This window comes from Hyla sarda, chromosome 3 (assembly GCF_029499605.1).
Source record: "Hyla sarda isolate aHylSar1 chromosome 3, aHylSar1.hap1, whole genome shotgun sequence".
NCBI classification, from domain to species: domain Eukaryota; kingdom Metazoa; phylum Chordata; class Amphibia; order Anura; family Hylidae; genus Hyla; species Hyla sarda.
Genome location: NC_079191.1, coordinates 151,757,202 through 151,781,666, shown reverse-complemented (window position 1 = coordinate 151,781,666; position 24,465 = coordinate 151,757,202). Strand labels below are relative to the sequence as shown.

The window sequence follows — 24,465 nt, the reverse complement described above, 5'->3', positions numbered from 1 at the left end:
TCATTTTGCTGCTATTCCTATGAAACACCTAAAGGGTTAACACACTTTCTGAATATCATTTTGAATACTTTGGGGGGGGGGGGGTGCAGTTTTTATAATGGGGTATTTCTAATATGAAGACCCCTCAAATCCACTTCAAAACAGAACTGGTCCCTGAAAAATTCAAATTTTGAAAATTTTGTGAAAAATTGCTGCTGAACTTTGAAGCCCTCTGATGTCTTCCAAAAGTAAAAACATGTCAACTTTATGATGCAAATAAGTATATATAAAGTAGACATATTGTATATGTGAATCAATATATAATGTATTTGGAATATCCATTTTCCTTACAAGCAGAGAGTTTCAAAGTTAGAAAAATGCAAAATTTTCCAAATTTTCAAGAAATTTGGGGATTTTCACCAAAAAAGGATGCAAGTAACGACGAAAATTTACCACTATGTTAAAGTAGAATATGTCCCGAAAAAACTAAATCTCGGAATCAGAATAATCGGTGAAAGCATCCTAGAGTTATTCATTCATAAAGTGATAGTGGTCAGAATTGCAAAAAAGGACTGTGTCCTTAAGGTGAAAAAGGGCTCAGTCCTTAAGGGGTTAAAGGAGTTATCCAGGAATTTTTTTTTTTTTTTTTTTTATCAACTGGCTCCAAAAAGTTAAACAGATCTGTAAATTACTTCTATATATAAAAAAAAAAATCTTAATCATTGCAATAATTATCACCTGCTGAAGTTGAGTTGTTCTTTTCTGTCTGGCTCTCTGCTGACATCTCTGCTTGTCTTGGGAACTGCACAGAGTAGAAGAGGTTTGGTATGGGGATTTGCTTCTACTCTGAACAGTTCCCGGGACAGGTGTCATCAGAGAGCACTTAAACAGAAAAGAACAACTCAACTTCAGCAGCTCATAAGTACTGAAAGGATTACAAATTTTTAATAGAAGTAATTTACAAATCTGATTGACTTTCTGGAGCCAGTTGAATAAATAGATATCTCTATATCTATCAAGTTTTTTTCTGGATAACCCCTTTAATTTCTTTCCAAGATTTTAAAGGAATTCATGTATCTATCAGAGGTCACCCAGTTTTCCAGGGCGATGTTAGTAATAGCTGCAATTCATGAAATACAATGTAAGGGTGTGTTCACACGTGTGTATTGTCTGCTGCAGATTCGAGTCAGCAGATTTTAATGCCCATTGAAGTCAGCAGATGTGCAGCAAAAATATGCAAGTGTGAATGTACCCTAATGGTGCCTTTGTTTTTGTGCTCTGTTGCCTAAAATCCCCCAAAATGTAACCGTCAGAGAGGCAGTATCAAGCCTTGAGGAGCTGTGGGCAGGCATGCCTTTCTGTTCCACCACCACATCCCTTCTCTTTCTGATTGACAATCAAAGCTCAACTTACAGCACCAAGCCCTGACTGGAAACCCATGCGCACGCAGTCAGCACAGATACCGGTGCATGCGCAATATTGAACATTAAAGTCAGGGCTTGGTGCTGCCAGAGCAAGACTGTCAGACAGGGATGGGTGGGGAGGTGGAAAGGGGTTGGTACCACATCTTTCACTGTTTAAAACAAATAAACATTTTTTGGCAATCCTAGGCAACAGAGTACAAAAACAAAAAGATACCATTACAATGTACTTCATAAGCAACAGATATTAGTCAGCTGGGTGCCTCTGACAGATTCCCTTTAACATACATGTATATCAAAAATCAGGAAGGCAATATGAAGCTGGCTTTAAAAATGTTATGTCTAACACCCACAGATGGTGGCCAGGAGGACTGGAGAGAACTACAATTCCAGCTGTATAACCCCCATGATGCTGTGGTCAAAAGCAAGAGGGGAAAAAAGCTATTTTTTTTATTTTTTTTTAAAGGTAGCAAAACAAAAAAAAAAAATTCTCGTGAAAGCAGATTTGGAGCCGAATTTCAACGTGTAAGGGCATAATTCCACACTGAATTCTGGTCAAAGAATTGCCAATTCAATTATTGGAGGGGAAACTATCCTCATCCGATTTCCCATTGAAATCAGAGGTTGGATTTTAGGCGGACTTTAAGATGGAATCCACTTGGACACATACCCCTGGGCCTGATTCACAGAATTTCCATAACAATAATCCACACTGATTCCACTTGCAGCAGACTACCATTGATCTTAATGGGAATCCCACAAAAAAAAAAAAAAAAAAATATTTAATCTGTTACCCAGTACCTAATCCTGATCATGTACAATATTTATGTATCTATCACCTATTTATTATAAAAATACCTCTTTTCAATAGCTCAGTGTTCAAAATCCTCTCAGGAGGAGGGGACGTGTCCCTCCTTGTGATGGTAGGAGCTGATTTGCGTGACATGCAACCTTGTCCATGAGTCATTTATTGTCCATGACTCATGGACAAGCTCAGGCTGCAGGACTGGTTAGCGTGCCAGTAGGCATGGAGACCCCTAGTGGTGAGATTTTCGGAAGCAGTTTTCATTATTTAAATATTTAAACAACTTTAAACAACCATATTACAAAAGGTCTTTAATTTTCATCAGTAACAACATACAGTGACCCCCCCGACTTATGATGGCCCCAACATATGATCATTTCAACATATGATGGCCTCTCAGAGCCCATCGTATGTTGAAGGCAGCATCGACATATGATGCTGCTGTGTGTCGGGTCCATCGTACAAACAGCTATCTGACAGCGCTGACAACTTCAGCAACAGACAGATAGTTGTTTAATGTTCCCCGTTCTGCCTCCTGTTACTCACATGCTGTCCTGCTAACTCACGCAGGCTTCCACTGTGAGCTCCGTGTAAGCCCCCCCCCCCCCCAGTGCAGCCATAGCCAATAGCCTGCAGCATCTTGCTGCAGGCATCCAATGAGCTGCTGGCTGCCCTCCCCTTCCTTTCCTATAGAACTGTAGTCGGCAGGATCGTAATGGAGGACATTCTGTCCCCCCTGAAGGTATTTAAAGAACTGTACAATACTGTATGCGATGTCACACATCACATACAATACATATACACACTATACACCCCATACATCAATGTTTCCCTATCAGTGTGCCTCCAGCTGTGGCAAAACTATAACTCCCAGCCTGCCCAGACAGTCAATGGCTGTACACGCATGCTGGGAGTTGTAGTTGTGCAACAGCTGGAGGCACCCTGGTTTGTTAAACACTCCCCATACACTGGTCATTCCAGAACCAAATGGCAGTTTCCCATAGAGATATGTATTCAACATACAATGGTTCCGAGGCCCCAGAACCAATTACCATTTTTACACAGACATATGTACTCGACATATGATGGTTTCAACATATGATGGTTCTCCTGGAACCAATTAATATATGTTGAGGGACCACTGTATAAAAAAAGTTTTTGGATCTGACAGTGCCCATTTAATACAATACAGATCATAAAGAAGCATCTTATATTTACAAGTGCAATGTCTAATCAAAGTACTTCAGTATTTTACCTTGTTGAAGTACATATCCATCATGTACTGGAATGGCTGTAGTGTGTGTGGAACCACTATCCAAAATCAAACCCGTAGATCGACCATTAGCAAATCTTATATACAGAGTGAAGGAATTATGTTATTACTATCAATAGAAGCTTTAGAGGGGTAATCCAGATGATTTTCCTCTAAAATAAAAAATAAAAAATTTGTATACCCTTACCTGACAATCCATCTGGTCCAAAAACTAGGGTGCCTACAGTTATTGCTAAACTACAACTCCCAGCATGCTCGGACATCTTTAGACTGTCCGGCCATGTTGGGAGTTGTAGTTTTGCAACAGCTGGAGGCACCCTGGTTGGGAAACACTGGTCCAGCTGCCTTAGTTACATTACCATAGATACTATGCTCTGGACAGTATCACACTGAATAGGCTTAGATACAAGGCTCTGGGTGGTATCACACACAGAAAAAAAAGATACACTGCTCTACAGGCAGTACAACAAATATTATGCTGAGCTACAGATTACTAGATACACTGTTCTACACAGTATCACACAATAAGCTGCAGGCAGTATTAAACATGCTTGGATACACAGAGCCAATAGCTGTGCATTTATGCCCTTTATCTGCAGACACTATACATAGGAACGAGCTGCTTGTACTGCCAAGAGCTGAGGGAGATGTGTGAAGCCTTAGCCAGTCAGGGACAATCACACACTGAACTGCTCTCAGGTTCCAACACAGAAGAACGCAGTGAATTTCGCCACTATCTAAGCTTACAACCAGGTATTGACAATGACCATTATAATACAGTGATCCCTCAACATATGATGGTAATTCGTTCCAAATGAACCATTGTTAGTTGAAACCATCGTATGTTGAGGGATCCGTGCAATGTAAAGTATAGGAAGTTATAATCACCTGTCCCCGCCACTCCGGACCATCACCGCTGCCCTGGATGTTGTCCCTCCATCACTGTCAAGGCGTCCCCGGGATGTCCCCGCCGCTCCGGACAGTCTCTGCTGGCCGGGATCGTCGCTCTTCATTGCTGTCATCACGTCGCTGCGCACGTCGCTCCTACTGGATGACGGGACGGCATGCGTGGCAACGTAATGACGAAGGAGAGCGACGGGGATGCAGTGGAGCCCGAAGAGGATGGTCCAGAACGTCGGGGACAGGTGAGTGACCATCACCGGACCACACGGGGCACCTTAAACTGCTATCCGGCAGCAGCTGAAGTCATGTGACGGCCTCTGAAATTATCGTATGTTGAAATTATCGTATGTCGGGGCCATCGCAGGTCGGGGGATCACTGTACTAATATAGGAACAGAAAGAAGGCATTTTTCTGGTGTTGACCTTGTTTTGCAGAGAATAACACATCAGTAAGGATGGTACTGCTAGCCTCCCACTGATCGGTTCATTAAAGGGACCAGGGCACTTGAGCAAACTCCTACCTAGTAGGCACAGTGTTGCACATTTTATGGCGGTGCCTGGTACTAAATGTTCAGTCCCATTTACTAGAGCTACAGAAAAATGCTGTACAAAAGGACAACTATTGCAAAATGTACAATGCTATGCCTGGTACAGAACGAAAAGGCCACAGCACTTGTGCTGCAAAAGATCATGATTGTGGGAGTGTTGGTACGTGAACCCAAATAAATCTTATATTTATGGCCTATGGTAAGAAAGGCTATCTATATTAAAGGGGTACTCAGAACAAACTGTCCTGAATGCTGGGAGCTCATGACATCAGTGCCCCGCCCCCTCAATGCAAGTCTATGGGAGGGGGCGTGGTAACCAGTCACGCCCCCTCCCATAGACTTGCATTGATGGGGAAGGCATGACAAAATGATGGGGTGGGGCTATGACATCACGAGCTCCTGGCTCCAGTGTTGAGAACCGTTTGTTGAGCAGCGGAGTACCCCTTTAATGCCCCTGAATGTCAGGTAGGTATGGCAAGGATCATGTTGAAAACTTTGTATTGACGCAAAATACACAAGAGTGAGGCCTATCGAAGAATCCTAGTACTAAAAAGGATACGCTGTGAGAACTGCAGTTTTGCAGAGGAAAAACGCTGGAATATTATAGTGCTCAAACATCAGTTCTGTCAATTTCTCTCGCTTTGCCCTTGTATTCCACTATAAAGGAATGGAAAAAAATAAAGTAGTTAATAATAAGAGCAAACATTAAAACCCATCATGGTCAACATGTATGCTTCCTTTGAAGAATTTATAAATAAAAAATTAGTGTACTTACAGCCGCCTCGGACATTAGAACCGGATGCAAACTAGCCTCTGACTTAATGTGCATTTTGTAGGTATGGTCTAAGATGGCTTGAAAGCTGTCCCAATCTTCAACTATTAAGACAAAAAATCTACATTAGCAAACTAGAAAATCAACTACTGAGGATTCTTTGGAACTGATATATTTTGATGAACAAGATCATTTAAAAGAAAAGCCTCCCTACCTAAGTGAAAGAAAAGTGCAAGCAAGGCCTCTGTCTTAGGGGGGGTGCTTTGGATGCGGACATCCAGGGTGAAGTACTTTCAGCTTCTATTTAACCAAAATGACAAGTGTTACATTCAGAGTACAGAGTAAACACTGGTACAATACACCTGTCTGAATAAGGGGGACATTTATTAAGAGTGGCGCAGGTGAACGAATTTCAACACCTTTTTGTGTGTAGTGGCAATGTGTTTTGCACCAAATGTATTTAAATAGTGCATGGAATGTGATATATATGGTGCTGGTAGACATTTTTTGTATGATTCCTCCTCTGACTTTTATGCGACATGAAAAAACTGTGCACCCTTTTAAAAAATGCTCACAACAGTCAGTTTTACGAGCCAAGTCTGGAGGTTTCAGTGATGTAATATTAATTTCAATGAGTTTTCTATTCTTTGGATAGGCCATTGATAAGAAATCAGCCAGGATCTGATATATGGCACTCCTGTCAATCAACTGTTTGAAAATAATGCAGTGCCTTGGCCTCTTCACTGTGTACAAGCATTGGTCCTAGCAAACATCATACTACACTGCTCAAAAAAATTAAGATAACACATCCTAGATCTGAATGAACAAATCGTATGAAATACTTTCATCTTTACATAGTTGAATGTGCTGACAACAAAAATCACACAAAAATTATCAATGGAAATCAAATTCATCAACCCATAGAGGTCTGGATATGGAGTCACACTCAAAATCAAAGTGGAAAACCACACTACAGGCTGATCCAACTTTCATGTAATGTCCTTAAAACAAGTCAAAATGAGGCTCAGTAGTGTGTGTGGCCTCCATGTGCCCGTATGACCTCCCTACAACGCCTGGGCATGCTCCTGATGAGGTGGCAGATGGTCTCCTGAGGGATGTCCTTCCAGATCTGGACTAAAACATCTGCCAACTCCTGGACAGTCTGTGGTGCAACATGGCGTTGGCGATTGGAGCAAGACATGTCCCAGATGTGCTCAATCGGATTCAGGTCTGGGGAACGGGCGGGACAGTTAATAGCATCAATGCCTTCCTCTTGCAGAAACTGCTGACACACTCCAGCCACATGAGGTATAACATTGTCTTGTATTAGGAGGAACCCAGGGCCAACCGCACCAACATATGGTCTCACAAGGGGTATAAGGATCTCATCTCTGTACCTAATGGCAGTCAGGCTGGCAAGCACATGGAGGGCTGTGCGGCCCCCAAAAGAAATGCCACCCCACACCATTACTGACCCACCACCAAACCGGTCATGCTGGAGGATGTTGCAGAAAGCAGAACGTTCTCCACGGCGTCTCCAGACTCTGTCACGTCTGTCACACATGCTCAGTGTGAACCTGCTTTCATCTGTGAAGAGCACAGGGCCCCAGTGGTGAATTTGCCAATCTCTGTTTTCTCTGGAAAATGTCAAATGTCCTGCATGGTGTGGGGCTGTAAGCACAACCCCCACCTGTGGACGTTGGGCCCTCACACCACCCTCACGGAGTCTGTTTCTGACCGTTTGAGCGGACACATGCATATTTGTGGCCTGCTGGAGGTCATTTTCCAGGGCTCTGGCAGTGCTCCTCCTTGCACAAAGGCAGAGGTAGCGGTCCTGCTGATGGGTTGTTTCCCTCCTACAGCCTCCTCCACGTATCATGATGTACTGGCCTGTCGCCTGGTAGCGCCTCCATGCTCTGGACACTACTCTGACAGATACAGCAAACCTTCATGCCACAGCTCGCATTGATGTGCCATCCTGCATGAGCTGCACTACATGAGCCACTTGTGTGGGTTGTAGACTACGTCTCAGGCTACCACTAGAGTGAAAGCACCGCCAGCATTAAAAAGTGACCAAAACATCATCCAGGAAGCATATGAACTGAGAAGCGGTCTGTGGTCACCAGCTGCAGAACCACTTCTTTACTGGGGGTGTCATGCTAATTGCCTATAATTTCCACCTGTTGTCTGTTCCATTTGCACAACAGAATGTGAAATTGATTGTCAATCAGTGTTGTTTCCTGAGTGGACAGTGTGATTTCACAGAAGTGTGATTGACTTGGAGTTACATTGTGTTGTTTAAGTGTGCACTTTATTTTTTTGAGCAGTGTACTAGTAGTGGTCACACAAGGAACTGTGCATTATCCCGTTCAAGGGCGAGTCCCAGTAAACATTGAAGAGACTGCAGCCTCTTTAGGCCAAGTCTCCACTTTTTTTTTTTTTGCAAAACGCAAAGAAAAACGCCAATACTGCCGCATGGTGTTTTTTTGGTCAAAAAACGCTGCGGCCAGATGTTAGCTGTAAATCAATGAGAAATCGCAAATTTCGAATTCCACTTGGCGTTTTTTCACTTTGGTGTTTTTTTAATCCTTTTGGCGTTTTTGCACTTTTCTGCGTTTTTTTTCCCGCTCTTTGGCATTTTGAAAAAAAAAACGCTGTAGTTCCCTCAAACCAGTGTTTTTTGTCAAAATCGTGGCGTTTTGCTCCAATAGAAGTCTACAGGAGTGAGAAAATGCCAAGAAAAACACTATGTGGTTTTTAACTTTGGCGTTTTTGCAGGCGGTTTTTAATCTTTTTTGGACTTTAGCGATCCAAAAAAGTGATGTAGATAGCTGTTTTTAATAAAATTTCGTAGGGTACCATTAAAAATTTTTTTCCAAAAATATACAGTAGTGAAGGAAAAAACTGTATCTAACGAAATGTATATTGAAAAAAAAAAAAACTTACTTTTTAAACAGGGATCAATTTATGTGTGCGGGGAAATACAAATGTAGCCGACAATTATAAAAATGTATTGTGTGTGTGTTTTTCACTTTTTTTTGCTTTATTTTTTACATTTTTTTTTTTAGTTAGTACTACTACTCCCAGCATGGAACACACTGTTCCATGATGGGAGTAGTACTACCTGTACTAATAGACAGATCGCCCGCTGCGATCTTTCTGTATAATGTATAGATGCGGCCGCTCTTCTATGGTCCCCTGCCCTGACGTATATTTACACTTATTCATATTTCCCACAGAGCTGTGATTGGCCAGATGGTTCCAGCCAATCACAGCTCTCTGTGAGAAATAGGAACGTGTATATATACGGCTGTGCAGGGGACCATAGGAGAGCGGCCGCTGCATCTATACATTACACAGGAGGATCACAGCGGCTGTCAGAAGTGATACCCGCTGTGATCTTTCCATAACTGCAGCTACTACTACTCCCAACATGGAGCACACTCTGCCTCATGCTGGGAGCTGTGAAACACACACTTAATTAAAAAATAATAAAAATTGGGTTATAAAATATATACATTGCGTTTAATTTAAAAATTTCCATGACTGCTTTATTTTATTTTATTTTTTTTTGTGTGTGTGGCACCCAAGAAGTTTTGGGTACCAAAAAAAGCTTCCAAGGTGCACACAAATGAAAAAAACGCCGGAAAAAACGCATGATGACGTCACTTGCACTGGCGATTTTTCAGGCATTTTTTGAATCCCTAAAAACGCAGTGCAAAAAAACCAAGAGGAGACTTAGCCTTAAAGAGCTACTGTAATCGGCAGGGATCCCTAATCAGATATTAGCCGATTTTAAATAGTCTGATAACCCTTTCAACTATCTAATGGAAAGGTGATAAATTAGCTTTGTGGGAAAATTTTAAGAATATCTGCTTCTGCAAAAACATGGTGATAGTAAGTATTGTTAGTGTACCAACTTAAAGAGGCCATCACTAGTCATCTGAATGACAACACAGAAACATAGAATGTGTCGGTAGATAAGAACCATTTGGCCCATCTAGTCTGCCCAATAATCTGAATCCTATCAATAGTCCCTGGCCCTATCTTATATGAAGGATAGCCTTATGCTTATCCCATGCACGTTTAAACTCCTTCACTGTATTTGCAGCGACCACTTCTGCAGGAAGGCTATTCCATGCATCCACTACCCTCTCAGTAGTAATACTTCCTAATATTACTGCATACACCTTTGCCACTCTAATAAAAAGTATATATTTTTCAAAATTATTTATCTTTTATATTTTAAAACACACATTACTGTTGTAAACCTTGATTATCTGTTAGGCCTTATTACCATGGCTAAATTTCACACCAGTTTTAGAGATTATTTTGCGCTGAAATGCGCACACATTTTGCCCCAAAATGGCATCCAATTACTTTAATGGGAATCCACACTGCAGTTTTTTTTTTTTGTATATTTAAAAGCTGTTTAGAGAATATTATGTCACTTATTGATGCATTTCGGCCCTTAGAAGTATCTGGAAATACAGGCTGATGCTATAGTTCTAGTTTTCTTTCATAGGCACTAACATGATGTACAATGCAGTCTGATCATTTCCAAAAGTGAACCAAAAGAGCTCTTACTCATTCCGTTTTTGAGCGGGGAGAAGGCCTCCATGTTTTCCCGTGGTACCCTGAGTGAGTTGGTATCTATGTAGTATGTTGGACCTCTTGCTTTGTTTTGATCGCCATCCGTCTCCATAGGTGTGCTTCCATCTTCCCTGTCAAGTACCACACCTATTGTTGTAGGAAAATCTACCTGCAATATTAAAATAAAAATTTATATTGCAAGCAAGCTTATTTTTCATTATTTGTACACAGGACTTCAGGGTCTGGATATCTCCCATTCTTCAAACCCTTAACGACGCCAGACGTAAATGTACGTCCTGGTGAGCTGGTACTTCATGCACCAGGACGTAAATTTACATCCTATACATAACCGTGAGCATCGGAGCGATGCTGTGGTCATGTGCGGCAGGTCCCGGCTGCTGATAGCAGCCAGGGACCCGCCGGTAATGCCAGACATCCGCGATCGCGCAGATGTCCGCCATTAACCTCTCAGATGCCGTGATCAATACAGATCACGGCATCTGCAGCATCGCAGTCACTAAAATGGATGATCGGATCGCCCGCAGCGATCTGATCATCCAGAACGGCAGACGGAGGTCCTCTCACTTGCCTCCCCTGCCTTCCACGGGTCTTCTGCTCTGGTCTGCAATCGAGCAGACCAGAGCACAAGATGACCGATAACACTGATCAGTGCTATGTCTTATGCATAGCACTGAACAGAATTAGCAATCGTATGATTGCTATAAATAGTCCCCTATCGGGACTATTAAAAAGTGTAAAAATAAAAGTAAAAAAATTTGAAAAACCCCTCCCCTAAAAAAAATAAAAAATAAAAAAATAAAAAAACTTAAATTGTCCCATTTTCCCTATTTCATCCCCCAAAAAATGTAAAAAATATTATAGATACATATTTGGTATCGCTGCATGCGTAAATATCTGAACTATTAAAATAAAGTGTTAATGATACCGTACAGTGAACGGCGTAAACGTAAAAGGAACAAAGAAAAAAAAAAAAGTCCAAAATAGCAGCTTTTTTTAGAACATTTATTCCCCCAAAAAATTTATTGAAAGTTTCATATAAGCAAATATGGTATCAATAAAAAGTACAGATCACGGCGCAAAAAATGAGCCCTCATACCGCCGCTTATACTGAAAAACGAAAAAGTTATAGATCTTCAAAATAGGGGGATTTTAAACGAACTAATTTGGTTAAAAAGTTTGCGATTTTTTTTTAAGGACAACAGTAATAGAAAAGTATATTATCATGGGTATCATTTTAATCATATTGACCCAAAGAATAAAGAACACATCATTTTTACCGTAAATTGTACAGTGTGAAAAGGAAACCTTCCAAAATTTGCTAAATTGCGGTTTTCATTTTAATTTCCCCAAATAGTATTTTTTTGGTTGCGCCGTACATTTTATGGTAAAGTGAGTGATGGCATTACAACGGACAACTGGTCGCGCAAAAAAAAAGCCCTCAAACTCGTCTGTGGATGAAAATATAAAAGTTACATTTTTGTTTTTTCCTCCTTCAAAAAATCATAACAATAAAATTCAGGTAGAAGAAACAGACATGGTCGCACATCTACAATCTTGTATAATGATCTGATTGCTTCTCAGCATAATATGAAAAACTAATAGGTTGTTAGTATACATTTTTGATCAAAAAGTACAAGCCCACTCGCCACGCCAAGGCCACCAATTTAGAGTGGGTCCCTAACGTCCCTAGCATAAAATGGCGTAGCACTGGGCGGCGACCCCAATGCCACTCAAACCAGTCTATGGGTCGCACCTCCCCACAGACACGGCAGCAACGGACGCCGCACAGCACCACACCAGTGTGAACAGGGTGAAAAGCTCACTTACCAAGCTCTCCCAGTCAGACTGGGAGGCTGCTAGGAAAGAAATGGCCCTTGTGTAGCTAACTACTACTTATATAGGGTTGGGCTGAGGGGGGTAGGGAAGAGTGCAGAAACATGTTCAAACAAAAAAAAGGAGGGGATAGAAAACACAATGTGAATTCAGGTAGAAGAAACAGACATGGTGCACATCTACAATCTTGTATAATGATCTAATTGCTTCTCAGCATTATCAAAAACTAACAATAAAATTGTGTGAGTCCTTAAGGGGTTAAGACAATACAGTGAAACCTCTTTGGAGAGGAAAATTGCACAAAAAAGTGGTCTTCCAGGGGGATGGTCTTCTCACAGAATGCATAATAAATGGTGCAACTGAAAACCCATCAGAGGAAATCTGGTCTGGATAAAGAGGTGGGCCTATAAAAAGGTTTCACTATATCTTATGTACACAGCTCAAATATATCACGTAAATGCTTAAAGGGGTTTTATATGACTTTGTAACCAATCACATCCTCACAAAGCAGCTGTTTGCTGTGTAGGGTGTCCGTGTACTATGTACTTCCGGGTGCAGTGGCTCTTGCAAAGAGATACTGATGGCCTAGCCCGAGTATAGGCAATTACATGGTCTTAGAAAACACATTTAAAGGGGCATTTTCCCAAATAGCAAACTTGGTAGCAAAGTTGGTAAAGTCAGATATGTACCACATGCATATAATTAAAGGAGGACAAGCGTGCCATTCTTTAGGTAAAGTCATCTACATCCCTGCACTCTTCGAACTGTGACCCTGCTGTTGCCGGGCAACAGAGCAAACTTCCGTACAATTCCCCTTGCTTGCATGCACATGCAGTTGAACTGAGCATGCTTCAGCCTTAGGCTACAGATTTCCTACAGCAGATTTTACTACTAACTTACTAGCAACATGTCCTTAGTGGATACAGTACACGTTAACCCCTTAAGAACCACAGGTTCTCATTTTTGCACTTTTGTATTTTCTACCTCAACTTCTAAAAACCAGAAAAATTTTTGCACCTACAGCCCCATATGAGGGCTTGCGCCAACAATTTTACTTTGTGATGACATCAATTATTTCACCACAAAATTTATGGCGATTTTATTTTACTAAGAATTTTTTTTTTGCACCAAAATTTGTATGTTTAAAATGTTATATTCTTACCCCTATAACTTTCATTTTTCCACATACGGGGATATATGAGGGCTCATTTTTTGCGCCGTGGTCTGAAGTTTTTATCGGTACCATTTTTGTTTTGATGGGACTTTTTGATCTTTTTTTTATAAAAAATTTTTTTAGGGTATACAAAGTGACCAAAAACACACAATTTTGGACTTTGAAACCGTCATTGACCGTGCGGTTTAACGATGTATTTTTATAATTCGGACAGTTCGCATGCGGCGATACCACGTTTATTTTTATTTACATACACACATTTTTTTTTTTACATGGGAAAAGGCGGGCGATTCAAACTTTTATTACTGAAGGGGTTAAAACAACCCCCCCCCCCCCCACCCACCCTTTTTTTTTAATTACCCATAGGAGACTATCACATGCAATTCTTAATTGCATACACTGATCAATGCTATGTCATAGGCTTGGATCAATAGAACTCCAATCGGACTGCGAAGATGAAGGTAAGTGCCCTCACGCTGTCCTCAGCTGTTCGGGATGCTGCGGATTTTGCTGCGGCGGGCCCAAACAGCTCGCTGAGCTAACCATCAAGTGTTTTCTCCCATTTTAGATGCCACAATCAACTTTAATGCCGATCAGCCCGATTGGCAACGTCTGGTATTAGCCGCAGGTCCTGGTTGCTGATAGCAATCGGGATTCACCAGGCATGAAGCGTGCTCAGCTCCTGAGCGCGCTTCACATAACGGGAGCCAGCCATGGATGTTAATATACGTCCGTGGTCGTTAAGGGGTTAATATAGGGTGTCTTCACATGCTTTAATAACGTGCGCGATTCAACTTATTTCAACCGCTACTTTTAAAGGGGTACTCCAGTGAAATTTTTTTTTTTATTATTATTTTTTTTTTAATCAACAGACTCACAGATTCACAGACTGGGAAGGGGCGTTACCCAGCAGGCATGACATCATCCGAAGCCATACAGGGGAGAACTTCCTCCCTCATTCTGCTACACACAGCTCAGAGCAGTTCAGTGTGACATGAGCTATGATTGGATAAGGCTGCACACACACCCCTCAGTACTCCAGACTACATTTCCTGATTTTGGACTTCTGCCAGGCGAAGAGATGGGGGAAAATGTGCTCTGTACAAGTAGGGAGACAACTGGTGACAGCATTTTTAAACACAAATAAAACATAGAAAACTTTATTTTTAAACAATGTACATTAGAAATTTTTGGGCAATAGTGCAATAGCAAAAATTAGTCTTAATGAGAGTGCCAATTTAATGGCCGTGTGGGCATTAAAGGGGTACTCCGGTGAAAAACTTTTTTTTTTATTTTTTTATATCAACTGGTGCCAGAAAGTTAAACAGATTTGTAAATGACTTCTATTAAAAATCTTAATCCTTCAAGTACTTATTAACTGCTGAATACTACAGCGGAAATTCTTTTCTTTTTGAAACACAGAGCTCTCTGCTGACACCTCTGTCCATTTTAGGAACTGTCCAGAGTAAAAGGAAATCCCCATAGAAAACATATGCTGCTCTGGACATTTCCTAAAATGGACAGAGATGTCAGCAGAAAGCTCTGCGTTTCTAAAAGAAAATAATTTCTGCTGTAGTATTCAGCAGCTAATAAGTACTGGAAGGATTAAGATTATTTAATAGAAGTAATTTACAAATCTGTTTAACTGGCACCTCAGTTAATTAAAAAAAAGTTTTCCACTGGAGTACCCCTTTAAATACTTGCAAGCGACCACTTTTAAAAGTGAAATTATGATCACAATTTTTAATATAAGATTTAATATCAAGATTAATAACTCAATGGATTATTCAGGAATAGCAAAATGGAGCAAGTTTCTACCAAAAACAGAACTACACCTGTCCATAGATTGTGTGGTATTACAACATGGCTTTATTTACTTCAATGGCACTTTGCTGCAATACCACACACAACCAGGACAGGAGTGATGCTGTTTTTTTGGAAGAATTACGCTCTGCTTTTCTACAGCCTAAACCGCAATCTCCCTGTCATATACATACCGTATATATCTTTATTGGACACTTAGGAAAGAAAGATGTGTGCTTGCAGCCTGCTGCTTAGTGCTGAACAATGCACCAAGCAGAGGAACAGTCGGGGAGTGATTAACAGATGCTAAACCTTACTGATCTGGCAGGAATGTTGTAAAGGGAGTAAGCAGGGTGTGAGGATTGTGATAAAGCAAAGAGGTGAAGCAATGCATTATGGGAAGTGAAATACAGGACTAAGACCCCCAAAACAAATGGATTTCTGGTGGTTTTAGAACTAGGGCAGAGAGGTAAGCAATGACATCAGAACCTCTTGCTGGAGCAAGCACTGAAAGTCATGACGTACATTCTTGGCAGTAATAAGGTACTGATCAAAAATCAAGCACACAGGCTAAAGGCACCCATCCAATAGCACCAACACCACTTGTTAAAAGGAGTATTTCGAGAAAGGAAGGTTTTTAAGCACATTTTCCATTATGTCAGGCATAAATAAATAAAACACATTTACTCACCTCTTGCCGTTCCCCTGGTGCCTCTGTTCCGCTGTGGTCCCTAAATCGCTCCTCTTCCAGGTTCCCCATGGTCATTGCACCTTGCTGTGGCTCAGAAATCGCTGGCCAGTGATTGCTGAGCTGTAATCTGATGTATTAAGCTCTGGTACCAGAAAGAAGACCAATGATGGGCCGCCGCGGCCCCCCAGTCATCCGTGCCGGATGACTGTTGATCACAGCCGCCACGTTCCTTCTATTCATGTCTATGAGAGGAGTTGTGAGGGCTGTGTACTAGCCATCACACCCCGTCTCATAGACATGAATGGAGGAAGCATGACGTAACAGCACACTCCAGGCTTTCATGACCGTAACGCCGGCCCAGAGATCGCGGGGGTCCCAGTGGCTGGACCCCCCGCGAACAGACATGTTATTTCCTATCCCCTTTAATACATCATATTGCAGCTCAGCAATCACTGGCAGAGGCGTGACATCCCTGTGGTCAGCAATTGCGCTGACCACATGGAACCCGGAAGGGGAGCACACAGGGAAAACTGAGGCACAGAGTGAATGGCGGGAGGTAAGTAAATGTTTATTTTGACAGAATAGGAAATGTTCTTAAAAACCTCCTTATCCTGGCGTACTCTAACACCATAGGGAACTAGAGTAAAAAAAAATTATTTCTGCAGGAAATATTTCATCTCCATATTTCTGCATATGTCTTCAAGCATTCTGTGGCAGCTTTTTTTTGGTAGCAGCATCGGAGAATCGGTTTTTGAGTTGTTTGTTGTACCTCTACGTAATAAACTCTAGAAATAATACAGCATTGTGAATAGCAATTTCACAATTCTCACCAAAGCCATAATGTGACAATGTACAAACATAAGGATGCCAGCATAGGAAGACCACTTTAGTTACTCACCTTGGGACAGTCCTCCCCTGCATAGCCGGCACGTACCGAAAAGGAGCCAATATCAAAGACCAAGGCCCCCACCTCATCTGAAAGGGAAAGGCATGAGAGTTTACTGGGCTGAGAAAAACAAACGGTCAGGTCAGCAAATATTCAACATTGTCATTAAGGCTCCTGCATAGAGCACTGCACAATCTGAACTTTTGGCTGTAGGTCAGCAGGCTTCTTCACCAGTCATAGGGGGGCATTATCATTGTCTTTAGAGCTGTTTTCATGTGTATATTTGTCGCACATTTGGCACAGCGCTACAATTAAGGTTATTTTTTGCAACTTTTTACTTTATTTATTTTTTTAAAGTTGCAAAAACCACCAAAAAGTTGCAAAGCTACACCAGCCCAGACTTATCTTAGCTTTTTGGTATATGTGAAAAGTGAAATTTCAGAAAGTGTGACCTGCACAAAATGTATCAAATGCTCTGTGACCATATAATAAATTTGGCGCTCCTACACATTACTGCACACAAAAAAGGTGGAGGAAAACGCTTCACTTCACTACAATGATAAATGCCCCCTATAGACTAAGCCTGGGGTTCACTGGGGGAGATTCATCAATACTTGTGCAGAAGAAAAGTTGACCAATTGCCCATAGCAACCAGATTACTTTTATTTTTCAGGTGCCTTCACGAAAATTAAAGAAGCAATCTGATTGGTTGCTATGGGCAACTGGTCAACTTTTCTTCTGCACGCTGGGAGTTGTAGTTTTGCGACAGCTGGAGGCACCCTGTTTGGCAAACTCTGTTGTAGACTGTAAGCCCTTGCGGGCAGGGTCCTCTCTTCCTCTATATTGGTTTCTAATTTACTCCGTATCACGGTCACTGTACCTGCATTATGTATTTTTAACCCTTATATGTAAGGCACCCTGGAACCAAGGGTGCTATAGAAATAAATAATATGACGTGACCAAAAAAAAATAAAAAGGAATTCTGCCTTTTTTTTTTAAACCGTTTACCATGCAGGATCATCAAAGTGTACCCACCAGATCCAAGAATTTTTTTTTTTTTTTTTAAATATATCACTTAGTACCTAATCCTGACCATGTACATTAATTTTTATGTGTCAAGCACCTTTATTTATTTTTTTATTACACTTTTAATTTAGCTCACTATTCTGAATTCCTCTCAAAGGGAGGGGGCGTGGCCTCACTGTGCAGGTCTCCGCCCCCTCCCTCAGTATGCTGTCTGCTCACATCTCCCCTAGCATTGGCAAAACTACAACTCCCCAGCTTGTCCTCACTGACAGTAATGGGACACAAGCTGACAGTGGGAGGATTTTTCCTCCAGCATTGAGCCCTCCAGCATTGAGCTCACAGCTGTCAATCAAGGAAGTGTGTCCATGACGTATTCAAATTTTTATTAGAGGAAGGGCTTATCTATATTTTTAAAAGAAATTTAATTTTTTTTAAAGGGGTACTCCGGTGCTTACACATCTTATCCCCTATCCAAAGGATAGGAGATAAGAAGCCTGATCGCGGGAGTAAAATAAATAAAACCTACATAAATTGGGTATCCCTGTAACTGTATGGATCTACAGAATAAATATAAGGTGTCATTTTTACCGAAAAGTGCACAACGTAGAAAAGGAAGACCTAGAAATCTGCAAAATGTCAACCCACAATTTTTTTTTATGTTTCGCTGCATTATTTTAATAATCCCGTTATCGATTTTAATCGATTACATCGATTAATTGTTGCAGCCTTACTGCAGAGTATGTTATAAAATAAGTGATGTCATTACAAACTACAATTGGTGACGCAAAAAACAAGCCCTTATATGGGTCTGTAGGTGCAAAGTTTAACGCGTCATGATTTTTAGAAGGTGGAGGAAAAAACGAAAGTGCAAAAACGAAAATTATTTTGAGTCCTTAAAGGGGAAAGCGGTCTGAGTCCTTAAAGCGGTACTTAGGGGATAAGATGTTTGACCTCTCCTGCAGCCCAGCCCCCCCCCCCCCCCCCCCCGAGTCATCAGCTCTCCGGAGCTAGCTTTGCTCCATGGCTGATGATTCACGATACAGGGACCAGCGGTTTGTGATGTCATGGCTCCACCCCCTCATGACGTCACACCCCGCTCCCTTAATGCAAGTAGATGGGAGGGGCGCAACTGTTACCATGCCCCCTCCCATAGACTTACATTAAGGAGGTGGGGCGTGACATCATGATGGGGCGGAGCCATGACATCACAAACCACTGGCCCCTGTCATCAGCTACGGAGCAAACTCAGCTCCAGAGAGCTGATGACTCTGGCTGCTGCAGGAGAGATCTTGCGGGACCCCCTCGATCAATAAGATGTCTAGGGACTGAGTACCCTTTTAAGGGGTTAAAGGGGTACTCCGGTGGAGATTTCTTTTTAATCAACTGGTGCCAGAAAGTTAAACAGATTTGTAAATTACTTCTATTAAAAAAAAAAATCTTAATACTTCCAGTACTTATTAGCTGCTGCATACTACATAGGAAATTCTTTTCTTTTTGGAACACAGAGCTCTCTGCTGACATCTCTGTCCATTTTAGGAACTGTCCAGAGCAGCATATGTTTTCTATGGGGATTTTCTCCTACTCTGGACAGTTCCTAAAATGGACAGAGGTGTCAGCAGAGAGCACTGTGCTCGTGATGTCTGCAGAGAGCTCTGCGTTAAAAAAGAAAATAATTTTCTCTGTAGTATTCAGCACCTAATAAGTACTGGAAGGATTAAGATTTTTTAATAGAAGTAATTTACAAATCTGTTTAACTTTCTGGCACCAGTTGATTTAAAAAAATAAATAAATAAAAAAAAAGTTAAAGTTTTCCACCGGAGTACCCCTTTAACCCCTTAAGGACTCAGCCCATTTTGGCCTTAAGGACTCAGACAATTTAATTTTTACGTTTTCATTTTTTTCTCCTCGCCTTCTAAAAATCATAACTCTTTTATATTTTCATCCACAGACTAGTATGAGGGCTTGTTTTTTGCACGACCAGTTGTCCTTTGTAATGACATCACTAATTATATCATAAAATGTATGGCGCAACCAAAAAACACTATTTTTGTGGGGAAATTAAAACGAAAAACGCAATTTTGCTGATTTTGGAAGGTTTTGTTTTCACGCTGTACAATTTATGGTAAAAATGACATGTGTTCTTTATTCTGAGGGTCAATACGATTAAAATGATACCCATTATTACATACTTTTATATTATTGTTGCGCTTAAAAAAAAATCACAAACTTTTTAACCAAATTAGTACGTTTATAATCCCTTTATTTTGATGACCTCTAACTTTTTTATTTTTCCGTATAAGCGGCGGTATGGGGGCTCATTTTTTGCGCCATGATCTGTACTTTTTTTTGATACCACATTTGCATATAAAAAACTTTTAATACATTTTTTATAACTTTTTTTTAATAAAATGTATTTAAAAAGTCGGAATTTTGGACTTTTTTAATTTTTTTTCGTTCACGCCGTTCACCGTACGGGATCATTAACATTTTATTTTAATAGTTCGGACATTTACGCACGCGGCGATACCAAATATGTCTATAAAAAATGTTTTTTACGCTTTTTGGGGGTAAAATAGGAAAAAACGGACGTTTTACTTTTTTATTGGGGGAGGGGATTTTTCACTTTTTTTTTACTGTTACTTTTACATTTTTTTACATTTTTTTTTACACTTGAATAGTCCCCATAGGGGACTATTCATAGCAATACCATGATTGCTAATACTGATCTGTTCTATGTATAGGACATAGAACAGATCAGTATTATCGGTCATCTCCTGCTCTGGTCTGCTCGATCACAGACCAGAGCAGGAGATGCCGGGAGCCAGACGGAGGAAGGAGAGGGGACCTCCGTGCGGCGTTATGAATGATCGGATCCCCGCAGCAGCGCTGCGGGCGATCCGATCGTTCATTTTAATCGCGAACTGCCGCAGATGCCGGGATCTGTATTGATCCCGGCACCTGAGGGGTTAATGGCGGACGCCCGCGAGATCGCGGGCGTCGGCCATTGCCGGCGGGTCCCTGGCTGCGATCAGAGGTTAAGTACCACCTCACCAGGACGTACATTTACGTACTGCGTCCTTAAGGGGTTAAAAGCTGAGAAAAAAAATAACACCTGTTTAGGTAGAGGGCACAACGGCAGTGTGAAAGTAGCCTTAACCAACACGTGTCATTCCAAACTTTCAATGCCCTGGCCAGGACCAGCCATCTATTAAAAGAGGTGGTCCAGTGCTGAAAAACTTATCCCCTATCCTATGGATAGAAGGTAAGTTTCAGATCGCGGGGGGGTCTGACCACTGGGACCCCCGCGATTTCCTGTACAGGGTCCCGGCTCGCTGGCCAGATAGAGGGTGTCGACCACTGCATGAAGCAGCGGCCGACACGCCCCCTCAATACAGCGCTATGGCAGAGCTGGAGGTTGTAATGAGGGGGCATGACAGCCACCGCTTCATGCGGTGGTCAACACGCCCCCTTCCTGGGCTCCCAGCGGTTGGACCCACCGCGATCTGAAACTTATCCCCTATGCTTAGGATAGGGGATACGTTTTTCAGCACTGGACAACTCTAAGTGCAAGATGTAAACGTACGTACGTCATGGTGCACTAAGTACCAGGGCACCATAATGTATATATTTACCAACTGTGTCCTCTAGTGAGTTATATAAAGTTTCGACGATTTGTACAGACATGTGAAAAGTTTAGATTGGTCTGGCTCTCAGTGTGGAGACCCCCCTCCTATTACTACACAGACAGGTGAAGAGTGCAGCTGAGCGCTTCTTTCCCCGTCTCACCACTCGGTCTGGCTGAATGCAGGACACATTACAAGTCTATGGCGCTGGTCTTCTACAATCAGTCCGATTGGGAACTGTCCGTGTCGAATAACTGGAGGGAGTCTCTGCACCCACAGGTCATAAGATTCTTTTAAATGACAGTAAGGGTTCGTTCACACCGAATAATTCAAGAGGAATTTAATTGAGTAATTCCTCTTGAATTTTCCGCTCCAAATTAATTCACATTCCCTCTGCCCATTGACTTTAATGTTTTTTCCGCCGTCCTGTTCACACTGCGGAAATTCTGCTAGCGGAATTCCGACGCTGAATTCCGTTCTGCTTGAAGAAAGAACATGTCCATTCTTCAAGCGGAATCCGCTAGCAGAAATCAATTGAAGTCAATGGTAAAAAAAATTCCGCCCGACATCGTTTTTGCACGGAAATTGCTGAAAAAACCTTCACTTCTTTCTCCCCCATTTCCGCGCGAAAATAAAATTCTTTTTTCCGGCCGTAAATTTTTTGGCTTGAATTCCTCTTGATTTGCTCAGTGTGAACTGTCAGCAAGCAAACCTAGAAACTGCCACTGAACACAAAGCATGTTATACCGGTAACCGGCCAAATATCATCTTTAAAGGGGTAGTCCAGTGGTGAAAAACGTATCCCCTATCCTAAGGATAGGGGATAAGTTTGAGATCGCAGGTGGACCGACCGCTGGGGCCCCCCACGATCTCCTGTACGGGGGCCAGGCTCTCCGGCCAGATAGAGGGTGTCGACCTCCGCACGAAGCAACGGCCGACACGCCCCCTCAATACATCTCTATGGCAGAGCCGGAGATTGCCGAAGGAAGCGCTTCGGCTCTGCCATAGAGTTGTATTGAGGGGGCGTGTCGGCCGCAGCTTCGTGCGGAGGCTGTCGGGGCTCCGTACAGGAGATCGCAGGGGGCCCGAGCGGTCGGACCTCCCGCGATCTCAAACTTATCCCCTATCCTTAGGATAGGGGATAAGTTGGTCACCACTGGACTACTCCTTTAAGGACATCTCCCTCTCCTGACCCCACAAAGCCATGTACGTTCATATCAGTAAGGAGAGGGGGGATAAGCTGCTGTCAGACACTTGGAGCAGTTGCAAATAGCAACCAGATTGTGTCATCTTTCAGAGGCATTTTTAAAACAGAAAGCAGCTGGTTGCTATGGGCAACTGCACCAGCCTTCCTCTATACAGGTTTTGATAATTCTCACCCTTGGGGCTAGAACAGAGTTTCCCAACCAGGGTGCCTCCAGCTGTTGCAAAACTACAACTCCCAGCATGCCCGGACAGCCTTCGGCTGTCCGGGCATGCTGGGAGTTGTAGTTTTGCAACAGCTGGAGGCACCCTGGTTGGGAAACACTGGGTTAGAGAATGATGCCAGTGCTAGGCAGTGCACCCATAGCAACCAGTTTGCCTCAAACACTAGTTAGCACTGTGGTGGCATCAGAGTTGCAAAAGTGACGTCATGCCAGCGGGACTGTGAGATTATCAGCAATGATAAGTAACTGCACGTCACAGAAAGCAAATCTGACTCTTGTACAGGCAGTTTATTAGAGCGGTCATGGAGTCCACACAACACATCAATGGACACAAGGTACAGAGATGAGGAGAGCAAACCGCTTCCAGTAAATATGGCGTCCTATATGCAAGTCCTCCTCATACCTCCTCCGTACACGCCTCCGCTCATCTCCAGCTTGGCAAAATTACACCGCGGTACCGGGTCACTACGTCTGGGAGCTGTAGCCGGGAGAAACACGCTACGCGCCAACAATAGAACGCTCTCGCCGCACGTTGACTACGTCACGTCCGGTGTGGTAAAAGTTTTCTGCGAGGCCGTAGAATACTGTGAGTCGCATGCGCAGTAATGGTTCAGTCACTGCGGCCGCTCCGCAGCTCCCTGATTGGCTGGGCTGCACACTCCCTCTCGGCCGAGCATATTTAGCTTAATTTTAAGGGGAAAACGAGCGTACACAGTTTTACCCAGTTATTTTGCACAGCGGAGGAAGTGGTAGTTTTTACTGCTAGGGAACCTAGTTAGGGAGCAGCTTGTGTATTTTACCATTGTAGAGACGGGCTCGGGCATACATATCTAGATGTAAGCAACGGGCACTAAGAAGAATCCCGTGGACTAAGAAGGATACTTTTCTACTAAATCTACAATTATTTATAGTCTATTGCTGCTGCTGCTACTACTCATATTCTTCTGCTGCTGCTACTACTACTCCTATTCTACTGCTGCAACTATTACTACTCATATTCTTCTGCTACTACTACTCCCACCCCTATTCTACTGCTGCTGCTACTATTACTACTTATATTCTTCTGCTACTACTACACCCACTCCTATTCTACTGCTGCTGCTACTATTACTACTTATATTCTTCTGCTACTACTACTCCCACCCCTATTCTACTGCTGCTACTATTACTACTCATATTCTTCTGCTACTACTACTCCCACTCCTATTCTACTGCTGCTACTATTACTACTCATATTCTTCTGCTACTACTACTCCCACCCCTATTCTACTGCTGCTACTATTACTACTCATATTCTTCTGCTACTACTACTCCCACTCCTATTCTACTGCTGCTGCTACTATTACTACTCATATTCTTCTGCTACTACTACTCCCACCCCTATTCTACTGCTGCTACTATTACTACTCATATTCTTCTGCTACTACTACTCCCACCCCTATTCTACTGCTGCTACTATTACTACTCATATTCTTCTGCTACTACTACTCCCACTCATATTCTTCTGCTGCTGCTAGTACTACTACTCCCACCCCTATTCTACTGCTGCTACTATTACTACTCATATTCTTCTGCTGCTACTACTACTACTCCCACCCCTATTCTACTGCTGCTACTATTACTACTCATATTCTTCTGCTACTCCCACTCCTATTCTACTGCTGCTACTATTACTACTCATATTCTTC

General features: G+C 42.3%; 1 protein-coding gene across 1 annotated transcript in view; it reads right to left on the bottom strand.

Annotated features, from left to right (window-relative positions):
* LOC130361782 (actin-like protein 6A) overlaps window positions 1-23,336 on the bottom strand; it is a 38,921-nt gene extending 15,585 nt beyond the window's left edge. Inside the window, exons 1-6 of the mRNA XM_056565243.1 lie at window positions 23,181-23,336; window positions 16,714-16,790; window positions 10,288-10,462; window positions 5,704-5,804; window positions 5,488-5,585; window positions 3,461-3,555 (exon numbers count right to left, since the gene is read on the bottom strand). Coding sequence (XP_056421218.1) covers window positions 3,461-3,555; window positions 5,488-5,585; window positions 5,704-5,804; window positions 10,288-10,462; window positions 16,714-16,790; window positions 23,181-23,205 — 571 coding nt within the window. The 5' untranslated portion in view covers window positions 23,206-23,336. The remainder of the gene's footprint in view (window positions 1-3,460; window positions 3,556-5,487; window positions 5,586-5,703; window positions 5,805-10,287; window positions 10,463-16,713; window positions 16,791-23,180) is intronic.
* Between the last annotated feature and the right edge of the window lie 1,129 nt (window positions 23,337-24,465).